The sequence below is a fragment of the Macrosteles quadrilineatus genome, unplaced genomic scaffold, assembly GCF_028750875.1.
Source record: "Macrosteles quadrilineatus isolate MER2022 unplaced genomic scaffold, UCM_ALF_1.0 Scaffold_3__2_contigs__length_128488019, whole genome shotgun sequence".
In the NCBI taxonomy this organism is placed as follows: Eukaryota; Metazoa; Arthropoda; class Insecta; order Hemiptera; family Cicadellidae; genus Macrosteles; species Macrosteles quadrilineatus.
In genome coordinates, this window is record NW_026542596.1 from 80,527,628 (window position 1) to 80,545,110 (window position 17,483).

Sequence of the window (17,483 nt, forward strand, 5' to 3'; positions counted from 1 at the left end):
CCTACTGGTACTCACCTTATAAATACTGTAAAGAAAAAAAAGAAATTCTTCACTTATATTCAAAATATACTCTTTACTTAATTGATCATTCCATCAAGCAAAATCACCTCACACCTTTATGTAATACAATTTAGGTATTTCATACAGGTGTGAGTATAACAAAAAGTTGCCCCCTGGGGCCCATTTCATAATAAAGTACAAACTAATATTATTAGTAAATCAGCTGATCGCCCAATGCAAATCTAATGGAAATTACAAGTTACAAGTTGTAACTTGTAACTTGTAGTTTATTATGAAATAGGCCCCTGGTGGGGTTTTAATGAATTTAATTTAATTTTAATTGAACTACTGAGGACATTACAATCACAGAGCTGCGCAGTGGAGTTAAAGATGTTAAGTGTGGGCCCTGTAATTAAACATCCCAGAAGTCCGATTTATGGACCGTGAGAGGTCTGATATGTTGTCCTCCTTCACACCTTCTTCAGCTTAATTCTAACACTTCTTAAAACTAATGGATGTGTTTATTTGAACACTCTATGAATTGAAATGTCAGTTCAGATGAAAGATTGTGATGTGAATTGTTTTCTTTGTAAAACTGTAATACTGCAAATAATAACATATTAAAATATTGATTGAAAATATTTATGAAACTGTTTGTTCAGAAACTATTTATCAAAGTATGACTTCAAGATGTTTGTATACACTGGATTTCGGTTAAGCCGATTATTCATGAATTCACCAACTTGATATTAAAAAATGTGATCATCAACACTCATTGTGTATACTTTGTATACTTCTTCAGTTAAACCAATACTCTTAAATTTACCAGTATAATATTAATAATATAATATAAAACACAGGATAATGATAAGATGATGATTTGTAAAAATACTGTATAATGAATCAGAATTACGAGCTGTGATACAAATATTGAATATAAACAATGTAATAAACTTTATGCACAATTTATTAATATTTGAAAGAGAGAGTGAGATAATTGATTGTAGTTGTTTGGTGATTTGCCACATTTTAACACTGCAGAGTCTCGGGAAAACCTAGCCTTGACGATTTTATTTATTTAGTTTAGGCCACCAGACTCCCCAAGGATGTTCGTATATATCAAACTGGCCAGTTTACAATTTAATCAAACAGGGACTATTATGTAGTTTGTGATCTACATCACTCCTTGCTGATCAATGCAACGGGGCCAATCGACTACTGAGTCGATTAATTGATAATTTTTATTAAGTATTTAATGTTTATGAATTTAATGGGAGTCTATCCTCATGACCTTTTGTCAACCCTAGCCTTCGACCGAGCACTCTGTTACCCCCATTTACGTTACACAATCAAACTCTCACTATTTAAAAATGTAACACTCTATTCAAAATTATTACCTTATATGAGATACAAAACGTTATAAATAATAATACTGATGATGATAGAATTTGACCTTTGCATAGAACACAAAATAATAATATCACAGACAATCATTGTTCTTAAAAATAATAGATAAGAATAGATAGATTTAATAAATAATTTTCAATTGACTATAATTACTAATGTAACTTAAATTCTTTGCATAACGTGATAAAATTCAATTAAACATTTTTCATCCTGAATTGCGACCATGTGCTCAAGGTATACCAAATGAAACATGAAATTTTCAGACCAGCTCTGACATGATTTCTGACTTGTAAAGCTAGTGGAACATGTGAAAAAATGGCAGATTGGCAAGACTATTTTAATACTAAAACACAAATAACACAAACATTTACTTACGTACACATGTCGACACATACACATTCATTCCGACGAAGATTCACGCGTACCGAACATTTAAAAACTGACTCGTGGTAATTTGTGACTTTTTGTCTGACCGAGCGGAACATCACGACACGGTTTTTTCTGGTGTAGGACTTATTAATTCTTGTTTTTTCGAGCTGGCGTTTAATGATTCAATTGAAAATACCTTCACGACGACCCGCTATTCGCTAGAAACTGACATTTGCTATCGATATGATGCATGTACGAATTTTCATCACAAACGCGAACAATCAATCCGGCATCTCAACTGTCTCGACTTAATACTAATAAAACACACCCCCAAATGCAATTCGGCGAAATTTTGACAATTGCGATCGTTTGATGCACGTACAATTTCCGCCCGAACGCTAATTTCCGAGCTACGAATTAAGATATTAATAAATTCGTCCTACACCAGCGACAAAACGCGACTTCACATGTTGACTACGCGATTACTGAGCCACGAGTGACGACGAGACGTTTGCACGCGACACGGTTCGAGTGTAGTATTCCTCCGCGTTACGTCATGTTGGACTGACTTGTCCATTGCCTGGCGCGGATTTTAAATCTTTGAATTTAAAATCGGCACAATACTTAAACACACTTACTATCTTAGTGTGTGTTCAACTGGAACTGTGTTTTTAACAGCAACTCACTGGCCACCATATTGGACTTAAAGAAAACTTATCTTCCTTAAATGATTTTTTTTTACATGGAAAGATAATAAAAAATTGCTATTTAAATTAATAAAAAGCTGGTATTTTCAAGCCCCATCTTCAAACTCTCTAAGAGTCCTCCACTTCTTTCTTGTCCTCCTTAGACACATGCTGCTGGCCCTAGTTGAAAATAAATTAGTGGGAAACTTTGGACTTGGATAATGATTTTAAATGGGAGGCTGAAACTAACTAATTACAGCATTGTTTCCCACTAATTTACCCCTTCCTACTGTAGAGTGTAACAATAACGATTTCCCGTAATAGTGAGTGGGAGGTGTTAACGATTTTGCCGCGATCGCAGGCAATTCTTTTCCCCCCTCGACTCCTGACTGGATCCGCCACTGAACATTAGACAAGACGATCAAAGACTCAGCAAGTATCATCTTAATTAAAATATGTAAGGTGTAATTTAATTTTATGACATAATCAAGATGTTTGCAGCTAAAAATCAAGAAAAAATCTATTTTAATTATTGAGGAACTTCATGTATTGAGATTTAATAACTTAAATAAAATGTTTTGAATCTTGAAATAATTACCAGAAATGATAAAATAATTATTTCACAAACAGATTAGTAGGCTTCTTTATTTATTCCAAAGTCTTAACTGAATCTTCAAACAATTAAATTAATTCAATACAAAATATTTAACATGTGTTAAACCAAAACACAGTATTTTAGAAAAAATATAACAGTCAGATCAAAAGGAAAATCAATGAAGTGGAAACATATTCAATAAAGTTCACAACATCCTCCCCCCATTTAAAATTGCTAACCAAACATGTGCAATTTTAAATCAGTAAAATCGCTCGGGCACTTTGACTTCTCTTCCACATCTGGTTTTCTTCTTAGCGAAATCAAAGCCTTCGTTTTGAACTATAACATCTTCTTCTTCAAGTGGTTTATTTTCTTTCAAACACTCTTTTTCACAAGCTGTGATTTCTAATGGAAAAAGTCTTTGTAGTGGTCTTGTCAAAATACCATTTCCAGTTTTTAGTCTTGCGACTCTGGAGAATCCATCTCTTCCTGGATATACATCTTGTACCAACCCCAAAGGCCATCTTATTCGTTTTGTGTTATCATCTCCTATCAATACAACTTCTCCAATAATGGGTTCTCTACTTTTCTTGTTTTTTCCATTGTGAATGAGTGTAGCCAAATACTCTTTCTTAAACCTGTCTCTTAGTGATCTTCTTAATTTGTTTATATAACGCACTCTTTTATTTAAACTTAGACACTCAATTTCATCCAAATCTGGTAATTCAGCTGTTGATGTTGGTTGTAAGAATAGGGCTGGAGTTAATGGTTGTAAACAGTCATCATCATTCGAAAGATAAGTCAAAGGTCTTGAATTTACAGTTGCTTCACAATCACACAAAATTGTTGAGAGTTCTTCCTGCGTGACTGATGAATTTCCCAAGTTTCGTCGTAAAATTTCCTTTACCACTCCAATAAGTCGCTCCCACCATCCGCCCCACCATGCCGCTGAAGGAGGGTTGAACTTCCATTTAATCCTCTGGACAGATGAAAACTTTTCAATTTCATCCCAGTTGATCCGTCTGAGAAGATTACTTGTTCCAACAAAGTTCCTCCCGTTATCTGAATAAATTGTGACAACACGACCTCTTCTCGCTACAAACCGACGAAGAGCAGAAATGAAAGCTTCTGTAGACAGAGAAGTTGTAAGTTCGAGGTGGATCGCCCTATACACAGCACATGTGAACAGAACTATGTATGCTTTTATACCTTCTTTTAAGAACAATGGCCCGGCAATGTCTACACCCGTTGTCTCAAAAACTTTTGAATCACTTATTCTTTCAAGTGGCAAGGGAGGGGGTGGACACTGAAGAGGTTTTCCTTTGTGTCGCTTACATATGACACATCTTGATATTATCTTTTTGACAGAGTTCCGACACCTCAAAATCCAAAATGTTTGACGTAAAATTGACACCAAAGTATTGATCCCAGCATGAAGATGTAGACGGTGCTTTTCTGCTATAAGCTTCTTCGTCATCTCATGGTTTGAGGGCAACAATATTGGAAACTTAAAATATTCGTCATCGTTCATTAAAGTCAATTTTGATTTCACTCTTAACAAATCATTTTCATCAGTAAAAGTCTGCATTTTGTTTCTTGATGTTAACTCTTGAGACGATTCCTTTTGTATACACCACAGTAATTTTGTTTCCGCATGTTCTATTTCTGATCCATTTAGTTCACCAGAAGTCTTGCTTCCTTTTAAATTGTTATAGAAACGGAATATCCAACCAATTACCCTGACGTTCTTTGTGAATCGATCAAAATAATTCAACTGATCAGTGAACTTAGGATCTTTAACTGAAACAGATGAAACAACAGTTTTTCGCCTTTCTTGATCTACTTCATCTGCTGTTGCTATAGCTTCACTACGTGGCCACATGTCTTTTGAACGCTTTAGCCATTCAGGACCTAACCACCATTTATTTTCTGCCAAGGATTTTCCACTGCAGCCTCTTGAGGGAATGTCTGCTGCATTGTAAGCACCAGGGATATGACGCCAGTCTTCAACATTGGTATTAAGAGATATTTCATTGCACCTGTTTCCCACAAAAGTACTCCAGTTTCCTTTTGTCTTAATCCATGTCAGGCTAACCATTGAATCAGTCCAAAAATAGTATTTGCAATTAGGAATATTCAGGGTTGACTTTACAGAAACGAACAATCTTGACGCTATCAGTGCTGCTGTTAATTCTAAACGTGGAATAGTCAGGGATTTTGCAGGTGCCAATCTGGATTTGGCCTCAACAAGTTGGATTGTGACATGTTCACCTACTTCAACTCTTATAAAGATACATGCTGCATATGACATTTTACTCGCGTCACAGAATGTATGGAGACTTATGTACAATGATGGACCTACACAATCACTAAACCTTCAAGGAATCCTACAACTTGACAAATAGTGCAAGTCTTTTATCCACTTATCAAACTGTTGTAAGATATCATATGGTAGTTCATCATCCCAACTCAGTTTTAGCTTCCAAACCTGTTGCAGTAACATCTTGGGGATCAAAGTAAATGGACAAGTGAATCCTATCGGATCAAATATACGATGAGATATCGACAATAAACTTCTTTTTGTGATTGGTTTATCAAAAATGCTTACAGAATTCACATTACAGTAAAGCTCGTCTGATTTTACATCCCACATTAATCCTAAGACAGGAACCGAGTTGTCTGAGAGATACATATTCTTTTCTTCAGACTTGTATATTTCTTCTGGCAGCAAAACATTACTTGCCCAACTATGAAGCTCAAACTTGGCTTTTGACAAAAGAAGCTGAGATTCTTCTACAAATCGATGAAGTTCATATTCACTCTCTACACTGGTTACACAGTTATCAACATAGAAAGACTCTTTCAATTTATTTGCCGTATCTTTCATAGTTTCAGGAGAGTTCTCCAGGTGATGAGCTAAAGTAGCACTCAACAAAAATGGGCTAGAAGAAACTCCAAATACCACCCTACAGTGTCGAAACTCAGATATTTCTCTAGAATCATAGTCCTTCCACCACAAAAATCTTAAAGCGTCTCTGTCACTTTCTGTTAAACTAACTTGCAAGAAAGCTTTCTTAATATCTGAAATAACGCCTATTGGGTGTTTTCTAAACTTCATTAGGAGAGCTGGAATTAGTTCTATTAAATTAGGTCCCTTTTCCAAACAAGAGTTAAGAGAATTCCCCCTACTATCGACAGCAGAAGCATCAAAGACTGGTCGAACCTTAGTAGTCAAACTGGATTCTTTGACCACAGCGTGATGAGGTAAGTAGTGTACAGGTCTATCAGTTACAGAGGACTCAACAACCCTTTCAATAATGTTTGAATTTAACCACTCTGAAAATACCTGATCATACTCATTGAACTTTTCTAACTTAATCAACTTCTTGGTCACTGCATGTAGTCGCTTCTCGGCTGTAACTTTGTTGTCCATAAGCTCCGGATGGCCTTCAATCCATGGAAGAGTCACCTCGTACCTATTTTCACTATTTACTACAATAGTTTTGTTAAAATGCTTCAAAACATCTGATGCATTCGCCTCCTTTGTTTTACTACCTGATGGATCAGTGATGCCCAAAACATCTAAACGCCATAGATCTGAAATGTCCATTTTAGCAAAGCAACTAATACTAATAAGTGACTGGTAACTTTTTCCACATTGTCCCATTACTGTCCATCCTAACACAGTCTGAACAGCAACCAGAGTGTGATCTAGCTGTTCAATTTTACCTGTGAGCAGTTGGCCCAAGATATCAGCTCCTAGTAGTAACTCTATTTCTTCTGCTGCATCTTGTCCAATATCTGAAAGGTATATATTCTTCTTCTTTAAAATGGGAAAATACCTTTTTGTATCTAATCTGGGTATGTAATTGCAAATCTTGTCTTGATCAAGCACATTAACTGAAATGCCAAATTTACCCTTTGTGTCACGTAACTCTACTTGGTAAAGATTATGTGGAGTCTCTTTAGTTTTAATACCTCCAAACAAACCATGAACTATTAATTCCTCACCAGATTCTATTAATTTAAGTTTCTCTACACAGTCCTTAGAGATATAAGACCTTTGAGATCCAGAATCCAACAATGCTCTTACTAGTAAAGATTGCTGGTCAGGTCCTATTACTTTTACTAGAAGAGTTTGTAATAAGGTTTCCTTATTCTGATTTGCAATCAAGGACTCAGATTTGTCATTAATTTGAACACTTTCAATGACATTTGATTTGTCATAATCATGAGTATTACTGTGCATCATTTTCTCTAAACTAGGACACATTAAGCAGTAGTGTTTCCTTTTACAGATAGCACAGGATACAAAAACTTTACATTTATTACTGCTGTGACCTAACTTTAAACATGAGAAACAAGCTCCCTTTTTTGTCATAAACTCTCTCTTATCTTTTAAAGTAAGCTTTTGTAACCCAGAACAGTCTTGAGTGTTGTGATTTCCTTTATTACAAAATAAGCATGTAGGCTTACTCACCACTGAAGAGCTGTCTGTAGCAACTATTGTAGATGCTGTAGGTAAAAGTAGTCCTTTCTCAAACTCACTTTTCATACCAGGACGTTGGTGATGGTATCTCTTCTGTGGCCGGTCACTTGGTGTAATGTCTCTGTCGACTGCAAAGCTGTTCCGAGCAAGAGCTATACGTTCTTCGCTTTCGACCTCGGAACGTACAAAATTCAACAATAGCTGTAAATAATTTGAATTAGATGACTGATCGCTACCTTTAAATTCACCTAAGCCTATTTTGTTTGTTGTTCTGTACCGCTCCCATGCTCTGAGAGTATCAGTTGGTAGAGCAGATTCAACCAGTGGGTATAACATGGCAGCATACTTATCTGATGTGACCCCGAGTGTTTCTAGGGCACGCAGTTGAGTCTCAAGTTTATCAGAAAGGGTTGAAAGTGGCATGATACTTTGTTTGTTGGCTTGTTTCAAAACTAAATTTAGTAATTCTCTTACATAAACTTCAATCAAAAGTTCATCACGTGCAAACCTGGATTTCAATTGTTCAATAGCCTTGATGTAATTTTCACCAGAAGGAGGAAAAGAATCTATTAATTCCCTAGCTGATGAACCAGGTTTCAAGGATTGAATTAAATATTGAAATTTGTCTTCAGGTTTAATTTCACTATCTTCATGAATATTTTTGTACTGACCCCAAAACCCAATCCAATTCCTAATATCCCCATCAAATGAAGGTAATTGCAATTTAGGCAAATGAAAGTTACGGTTTGGTTTGTAAATAATGTTTGACTCACCATTGTTGGTAGGTGTTTTAAGAAACATTTCATACTTAGCCTTCATCAGGTACCATTTCTTCTTGTATTCTTCTTGTGTGTCCAGTTCATTGTCCAGATCAGCATCAGAAGCATCTTTCATCAGCATTTCATCAGAGATTTTTCCATCCATTGCCATTAATGCTGTTATTTTGTCTTCAATTTGAGAAAAGTTTACTTTTATTTGAGTTTCTTTATCATTCATTGACAGGTCTTCATTATTAAATGCTTCTTCCAGTTCATTATAAACCTTGGTGAATAGCCTTCTAATCTGTGATCTTTTCTTTTTCATATTTTCTAGGCTTTCCATATTATTATAACTATTAAATAACCCAGATGTCTTAAATTAAAGAAAAGGTCCTGTCACGGTCGCCAAAATGTTTTGAATCTTGAAATAATTACCAGAAATGATAAAATAATTATTTCACAAACAGATTAGTAGGCTTCTTTATTTATTCCAAAGTCTTAACTGAATCTTCAAACAATTAAATTAATTCAATACAAAATATTTAACATGTGTTAAACCAAAACACAGTATTTTAGAAAAAATATAACAGTCAGATCAAAAGGAAAATCAATGAAGTGGAAACATATTCAATAAAGTTCACAACATAAAAGTATCATCAAAATCCATAGTTGCATAGTGAAAGGGTGGCAAATTTAGGACTTCCCCCTAGAAAAATGTGTAGCTGCGGCCCTGAGCATGATCAGACTAGGAGAACAGGATTTAATGGGATAACTAATGGGCGTTTTAAACCACAATGACAATGTACGGCTTAAAAATCAAATAATTGAGTTTATTAAAGTGTTGTGCATTTAATGGTAACAGAGACAATTTTTAAGAATTGTAAATTTAAAATTAGTTTATTATTCTTTTATAGAGTAAGTTAACTATTGTAGTTATTCACAAAATATGCAAAAAAAAAAACCCCTAAGACTGACAGAATTTGAGGTAGGTTTATGGGTTCAAAGGGAAAAATTCTACACAGATTACAAAATTTCAAGGAAAAAACATATTTATTTATTGTATAATATGGCTTTTACCGTAAAGCTAAACAACATTCCCATTTCCCAAAGAGGTTTTCATTGAATACTAAACAAGAAAATAATATGCTATACCTCTGATTAACAAAAATACATGCATCACTTGTATTATGTTATTTGTCAAACAAACATGCAACAGCAAGTTTCACACAGTTATTTTACTCTCCCTTAGAAGAAAGAGTTTTTACTGTAATAAAGATTGGCAAATGGCCATCCTCATTAACCAGTTCCTTCAATTCATCAATAAGAAAAACAGCTGCATTGGTCTCCATGGACTCATCATCCTCATATGGTTGGACTTCAATCAAAGTTCTATACACAGTTTGCTGACCACGCTTGTACTCAACTATAACTCTGTACTCAACACTAGATCTCTCACACATAACATGTCTGAAGCTGTGATAGAGATCGTTTCCTTTCTTCCAACATTTCATAATAAAATGTTGGTCTTCAACTACATGATTGTAATAAACACATTTCCAATTGCCTAGGAAACTGGTGATTGACAATAGTATGTAATGACCACATTTAGTTTGTACTCTTTTATAGATTAGATGTTTGAGAGGTATGGATGTTGTTGATGTGTTCAAACCACTCGATGACGGCTCCAGACCATTGACAATTGGCAACTCTACACTTTATCTGTCTGTAAACACAATACTTGGAGTGATTATCCAAGAAGGTAACAACCCCACACCTTTCATTAGGACAGAGCTGTGGCAACGCTGACAGCAGCTCCTCCAAGACCCTGGGAGAGACATTACTGAACGGTTGACGACACACATGGCAGTTGGCAGCATTGTTCCTACACTGGCCGCAAGTTACGTGTCCGTTGACACACAAGACGACTGGCGCTCTGACCAACTCCAGACACACTGGGCATTGAGCGATCCTCTCTACCTGATCCAGATACTGTTTTACATCTTCATCATCCTGGAAATAGAATTGTTTCAGAAAACACAAGTTAACGACCTTCAACATATATTTATTTTGTGTATTGCCTTCTGGATTACTTCACAAATGATAAGCATGAGGTTAAGTTACCTTTATTCTGTCCAAATAATCCTTAAGTCGTCTGTAGGGCGACCGGTTTCAACGGGTATGGCGTCATTGTCAAGCTGGACTTAAAATCGCAACCTCCTTAGACCAACCATAGACGTCGAAACTGGTTGCCCTACAGACAACTTTAGGATTACTTGGACAGATTAAAAGAAAAATTAACCTCTTGCATATTTCAACTTTAAAAAATTGGATTATACACGAGGCGGTCTGGAACACACCCTATGAAACCTCTACTTAAAAATATTTGTCTTGATAAGAAACCTTGCAGAAAACTATTCATTGTAAAATTGCCATTTAAGGTACAAATCTTTAAAAACTCAAAGAACTAAAGGGGGGAGGGGACTAAAGGATACTTTGTATGTTCTTTAACTTACACAGATAAATTTGCTATGGATATTTGATTTTACTCAGGGGTTCTCGACTGTTTGTACTTAGTGATGTAAAATACCCGGGTATTTAAAACTCGGGGTAAATACCCTGGGTATTTACCCGGGTAAGTACCCAAAATCCATAAATACCCGGGTATTTTGGGTATTTATGAAATCGATTGAAATTCATTTATATTTACCCCTTAATATGTTATTGTTATCATTACATGATTAATAACGGATAGTCTATAACACCTTTTACTTCAAGCTTTGCTAGTAGGCTTCCTTTTATTTAATGATTTAGCACTTTTTTTTATTATAAATAAGCATGGGGTTTCGTGTCTTAAATCGAGTAACATCAGTTATATTTAACTTACTAAAAAATAGTAGCCTATATTAAAAAAGGCTGTAGCTATTTCAATTTTTATCATTTTATAAATTTATAACCAATTAAATAACATAAACAAAATTATTTTGATTTATAAATATCCAGGAATTGTTGAAAGATTTATTGTGCTATAGATTCAAATGTTTTGTACCACAAGTTTATGAAATTAGTTTTTTTATTTTGATACTATTAATACCAACAAAAGATCTAGAACAAAAATATTATTAAATCCTGCCATCCTACAGATTGAATTTTAATTATTTTCTTAAGTTGTTTACACATAGGCCACTACTAGGTTACATTTTCCTGTCTTTCTAAATAATAATTATTACTTTACAAATTATTTTTCTTCACTTCCAATAAAATAAATTCATCTATCTAGCATAGAAATTAAAAAATCACAAGTAGTCAGGACCAGTGCAACCATGGGACCAGGGTATTTATGCAGATTATGCTTTATGCTCAGACCTGGGTATTTATGGCGATTATACCGAGAAGTAAAATGCTAGTAGTGACCATATGAAATTTTGTTCAACACATTTTATCATCATTTTACTATCCTTTCAGGGTAATAATTGCAAAAAAAATCTCAATCTTCTCTAACTTTAATAAAAATTATAAATACCCAGTTTTTGGGTATTTACCCAGGCCTGGGGTAAATACCCAGGTAAATACCCAATTTATATTTACCTACCCACTGGGTATTTACCCGGCCCACATCACTATTTGTACTATTATGTTTGGGTTATGCTAACCTTAATAAAGTTATTTTAACACAAAATAAATATAACTATATGAATGTAAGATGTAAAAATAGTCCCCGTGTGTAGACCGTAGCACAAGCTCATTGTAAAACTACATCCACAGGTTTGCTGTAACAGGGAGGGTAAAAAGTCATTTTTTTTTTGGAAAATTTTAATATTTTAGTAAGAAATGAATGTATTTTCCAAAATATGTTCATAAACAAGCAAACTACAACCGTTGACTTATTCTCCATAAGAATAACATGGGAATTTTAAATTTACAGTTTTTTGGAATGTTTTCCGTAACCAATAGGCGCATAATAACGCTTCAATATACTCAATTGTTTATTTTTTAAGCTCTACAAAATCGTTTGGAAAGAAATTGTGAAATGTTGTGTTTTTAGGTTCAAAAATGGGATAACCCTATTTTTACCCCATAAATCCCCGTTCCCATAGTCCGATCATGCTGGTTCACGAACTCGTTAGAATAAATGTAGGTTTACACGTCTGTACCAAATTTCATCAAAATCGGATCATTTTTGCTTGAGTTATCGTGCTAACGGACACATATATATATATAAATTTGAACGGATGGTGTTTTTAGCCTCTATATGGACCTCAAAACGAAAAAGTAAATCGGTCCCAGGTCCAGGTCTTACCATGAGTACTACGGTAATAGCTGATTCCCTATATAGGAAATTCGCTAATATTCCCTATATATGAAATTCGCTAATAATAGTGCTGCACTCTGTTGGTAAACCTATTAACTTTTTAATGCTATTGAACATCAGAGAATCAAATTGTTTAGTTGAACCAGCTGTTAAGATTCTTTAATTCCATTTAAATATGAGTACTCATAAGGTTAACATGGGAATCTCCAGAGCCACTGGGGCGGAGCCCTTTTGACGGATCTGCGCCAAACTTCACACAAACCATCCTTGAATATTGCTTAATAATGCCTGAAAGTTTCATTACAATCTGTCGAGCGGTTTTGGAGTCCATATGTGATTCCATCCATAGTGATTCCTTGGGTGAAAATAAAGAGAAAATCAAGAATAAATTTTTTCACAAAATAGCTTTGTTAACCGCCATTTTGTATTTTTTTACATAAACATTTTCTTTTAATTTTTTCAACCGATCTTTATGAAACTTGGTATGTATGTGTAGGTTAAAAAGACCCATGTTTTACGGTTTTTAATAGTAAAATGTTTTGGATAACCTGTGTTTCACGCCATTCAAACTTGAATAGCGGACATATATCGGGATCAAATATTACGTTTTATGGTATTGTTTGAAAGCTTAGATTATGGAGCAGTTTTTAAAAGTATTTGCTGCTCTTTGAAACCTTTTTTTAATAAAGTTTTATGTTTACAAATTTTTTAATATTTTTTTGAAAAACTCAAATTTTTATTTCTATTCAAATTTATAAGTAGCAATGCAGATTTAGGCAAGTTGATATACATGTGTTTTTATACAAAGTTTTGTGGAGAACGCGATGGTACTGTTAAATGTTGATGAAAGTTTTAAAATAACATAAAAAATTCAAAATTCCAATCAAATGTTTAACGTTTATTCGCGACCACCCTGTTTGATCATTCATTTTTTTCTATAGTTTATAGGTGCAGTGGTAAAACATGGTTATGGTAGATGTGTTAACAATCTCAATAGTTTTAACATAGACTAACCAACACAAGTAGACTTCTCATCCCAATGTTACATGTACCACAAGTTTCATCCAGTTTAGTGAGAGATGAACCAAGACCTACATGCATAAGAATTTACAATAAAATTCCAGCTGCCATAAGGGAAATTGAAGATGCGGAGAAGTTCAAATCCAAGTTTAAAGAATATTTAACGACTAGGCCTTACTACTCAGTAGAAGAGTTCTTAAATCAAGAATAGGCCAAAACTTTGACGACCATGGCACACCCGTGCTACTAATGGGATACCTACAAGTATCAAGTAAGTATCAAGTAAATTTTGAAGCACATTTTTCGTGTCTAGTTCATGTATGTGACACATGGGCACTAGTGTCGACGAAACTTTGTTTCTATTATTTTAGGGTTAATTTCTTGATTTGTGCTTTACTGTTTGGTTATATAACTAGGGGACAAGTTATTATTTATGATTAGATCGTATTATTTGTTTAAACGAGGTTTTAAATGGCTGTAATAACGGGAAGCAAATTGTTAACAAAACACGACCTCTACATAAACCGTACAGAACTAACAATAAAATTGTCTTCAGCTGTTCCATATGAGAAATCTACTAAGGGAGTATGTTTTATCTATGGTTTTAATAACCAAATTTTCCAAAACCACTTTTCACCCCATTCCAAACTCAAAACATGAGTATAACTGCAATAGCATGTTACCTACACTCTTATACACCAACCCCGTACGAAGGACAGTACTCTGTTAAGTATATTCTAGAGTTGACTAAAATTAACCAACCTAATCTAATTATACACAATAATTTATCTTAATATGCTAAATACTTCCTAACACTTTCACTTTGCCTGGCACACATGTGGACATACACAATGCCTTTATGCCTAGTCAAAGTGAATAAAATCAAATCTATATATTAATACGCAAGCAGGTTTCTTTTCACAGTCATAACTCGATAACGGCTGGACGGATTTTAACGTTTGAGGTGTCAAATTAAAGGTATTTTCATGTAGATGTGCCAGAATATTAAGAAAGGGCAGCACTTAAGTACAGTTAAGGGCTAAAGTTTGGGATCGGCGGCGCTATCTGTTGACAATAGTTCAAACCAACAAACTCAATTTCCTTTGTTTACAGAGCAAAGCCGGAATTTTATATTTTTATTTAAACATCTGTTAACTAAGTCTGGTTCATAAAAATAAAGAGTTTCCTTGCAAGACCTGACAACAAATTGTTTGTAAATGTTAAATTTATTTACCTTACATCGTATTTTACTGAATTATCGTGTACCGGTAGTTTTGTTTACAGTTCGGCGTGATTAAGTGAATGTTTGAAAGTGATTATTCACAGTGCAGTTACCCTTTACATTACCATATTATCATGTAATTTACAATGAGTATCAAAATTCCTTTTAGTGTTTTCTGTTGATTGGTTAACTTAAGCATTTTATCTAAATTTAAAATTAAATGCCACAAGAAAGACAAAGAACTGTGAGTGGCTGGAGGGAACGCAAACGTGACCGCTTGCATCAACCTCCCAATTTGACGGATACAGAGTGGCAGTACCACCGTGGTGATACATCCAACCTCGGACAAATTAACATGTCGGCCTTAGTCACTAACAAGACTACAAGATCGCGCCACTCATCCTTCACTCATATTTGGGTTAAAATACGCACATAGTGGCATCCCCATCTTAAATAATTGATAATTGATCACGTTAAATATTTGCATTGTGGTGGCTTCCATTTTAAGCAAGAAAAGACTGGCCGAGACAGTTCAATTTTTACTCTTTGTTGCCATAAATGAAAGGTTCGATTACCTCATTTTCGGAATTCACCATACTTTCAGGAACTTATTGGAAACTCCCAATCTGAAAACAAGGCTGTGAGGCTTGGATACAGAAATTATCTGGATAAAATTCGTCAATTCAATTCCGCCTTTGCCATGGTCAGCTCTGAAGTTAATTTTGACGAGAGGGTCGCACAGGGGGATCTACAATTTCAAGATCCATGACACGTTTTACCACTGAGTAGGTAATCTAATTCCTCAAGAAGGTCATGATCCTGAATACGCACAGATCTATAAGTACGACGTTAGCACTAGAACCCAACAGCGCATGTAAAACAATTCAAACAAAAAATGAAACGAAAAAATATGCAGGAGTAGGGTGACAATGCCAACCCATTTGCCCAATCTTTTAAAACTGTGGCAGAAATTTGTAGGGACGAGAGCTCCGAGGAGTCAAGTTAGATTCTTCAGTGCATAAAAGACAAAATAAGTGACTTCCCTTGCTACAATGATGCTACCTGTATAGACGTCGCAGCTATTTTAAAGCTGAAAACAGAGCACCACCTGCCCAAATAAATCTTTTTTTTTCTAAAAAGAATAGTGTCAAACATGAATCCCTTCTAGATACGTCATTAAATCCACTCTTTTGTTCCAAACCGGAGACTTTGTTTGGGGCACCTAATTTAAACACGCCTAAAACAGAACATATCGTAGAAATAATTTAACAATGCTATAGTATGTGTCGTACTGGTTGGCGTCAAGAGAGGGATTTAGCTTGCTGCATTAGGTCTGAAAAACTAACTTTACAGCACAGCTTTACAGTGTGTGGTTGACATGTAAGTTCTCATAGAGGACACCCACCCACAGTACATAAGAGATAACCAAAGCAGTATGAGAATGGATCTATATTTAAATATTTTACCGTAGATTACTTTTATAATTTTTTACATCATAATATTTTTCACATTTAATTACTTTAGAGCGATTCAATGATTGAGGTTTTGCTGTTTATGTTTTTTGTTCTTCATTATTTTATTACAAGTTGCAGTTTTGCTCGATTTCGAGCAACAGGCTATCTAGTTGTTATTATAATATTTCATACTTTATACTTTGCCTAAAAGCTTTAAGCAAGTTAAAATTCCTGCATTATAATACTTTGCCTGTAACATTTATATGAATTCAAACGTATGGTGTTGATCTTAACCATAATGACCATTGACCACTCATATTGTTTGATCAACAGTAACCTATCTTTCAAATGAGTTACCTCCCTTTTATGAACCAATTTTCTTAAAATTTAGAATCAAATCAATTTAATGGGGTACAATTATATGTTGACCCATTAAACATATTCACCCTATAGAGGTTACCTACCAGGACCATATAATCTTCTACAGAATTTGTAGGCTAAAATATGAATCACAAAGAATTTCAAACTTAAATAAATATATTTTCCTACAGTTACCTGACAAAGCAGGCTATTTCCGTTCAACTAAAAATATAATATGTAACTCGAGAGCAAAGTGCCTTTACTGCACTCGAGAAACTTACCGCACATGCCGTGCAGCAAATTGTCACTTCACACACTAGTTACCGGCAAATAACTATTTCATGTTAACAATGAATAATAGCAATAGTGTTATACATAAATTGCAGAAAATGCAGTTTTAAATATACACTTTACTTAGATAACAGATGTAAACTAAAATATTAAATAACCTTACTTACCATGTTTTAATATCCTTTTCTGTTCAACTAAACATTCAACATCACTCTCTTGAGCAAGTCTACAGTAATTTTTATCTACCATCAAGCATTTGAAAAGCAAAATTCCTGTTTCTTCCTATTTGCAAGAGTTGATCAAATCAAGTTTATCATCATGTGTTTAAGACGAACTGTACAGTTTAACCTCCCTGAAGTTACTCTCTACTCAACTAAACACTGATTAGCTAGTTGCTAGTTGTTTTCTAGTCAAGATAAAGACAACAGATAACAAGATCTATGTTTCTTTTTGTCCTGACTTATACCAACCCTTGAACATCAAATACTAAACTTGAATCAATTTGTCAATTCTAGTTACATTA

General features: G+C 34.5%; 3 protein-coding genes across 4 annotated transcripts; all 3 read right to left on the reverse strand.

Moving 5' to 3' along the window:
• Positions 1 to 3,316: 3,316 nt before the first annotated feature.
• Positions 3,317 to 4,534, reverse strand: LOC128989324 (uncharacterized). Its single transcript, XM_054411205.1, has one exon. The coding sequence runs from the start codon at positions 4,532 to 4,534 to the stop codon at positions 3,317 to 3,319; it is 1,218 nt and encodes a 405-aa protein (XP_054267180.1).
• Positions 4,535 to 5,434: 900 nt separating this feature from the next.
• LOC128989325 (uncharacterized) lies at positions 5,435 to 8,470 on the reverse strand. The gene is made up of 2 exons (XM_054411206.1): positions 8,320 to 8,470; positions 5,435 to 6,858 (listed from the first exon to the last, which is right to left on the reverse strand). Exons 1-2 carry the CDS (start codon positions 8,468 to 8,470, stop codon positions 5,435 to 5,437), a joined length of 1,575 nt encoding a protein of 524 aa, XP_054267181.1.
• Positions 8,471 to 9,909: 1,439 nt separating this feature from the next.
• On the reverse strand, positions 9,910 to 17,283 carry LOC128991172 (E3 ubiquitin-protein ligase Siah2-like). 2 transcript variants are annotated; one of them, XM_054413953.1, is made up of 2 exons: positions 17,128 to 17,283; positions 9,910 to 10,314 (listed from the first exon to the last, which is right to left on the reverse strand). In XM_054413953.1, the coding sequence occupies exons 1-2, from the start codon at positions 17,128 to 17,130 to the stop codon at positions 9,925 to 9,927; spliced, it is 393 nt and encodes a 130-aa protein (XP_054269928.1). In that variant the 5' UTR covers positions 17,131 to 17,283; the 3' UTR covers positions 9,910 to 9,924. The 2 variants fall into 2 exon arrangements, with proteins under 2 accessions (XP_054269928.1, XP_054269927.1); XM_054413952.1 differs by lacking the exon at positions 17,128 to 17,283 and adding an exon at positions 16,774 to 16,806.
• Between the last annotated feature and the right edge of the window lie 200 nt (positions 17,284 to 17,483).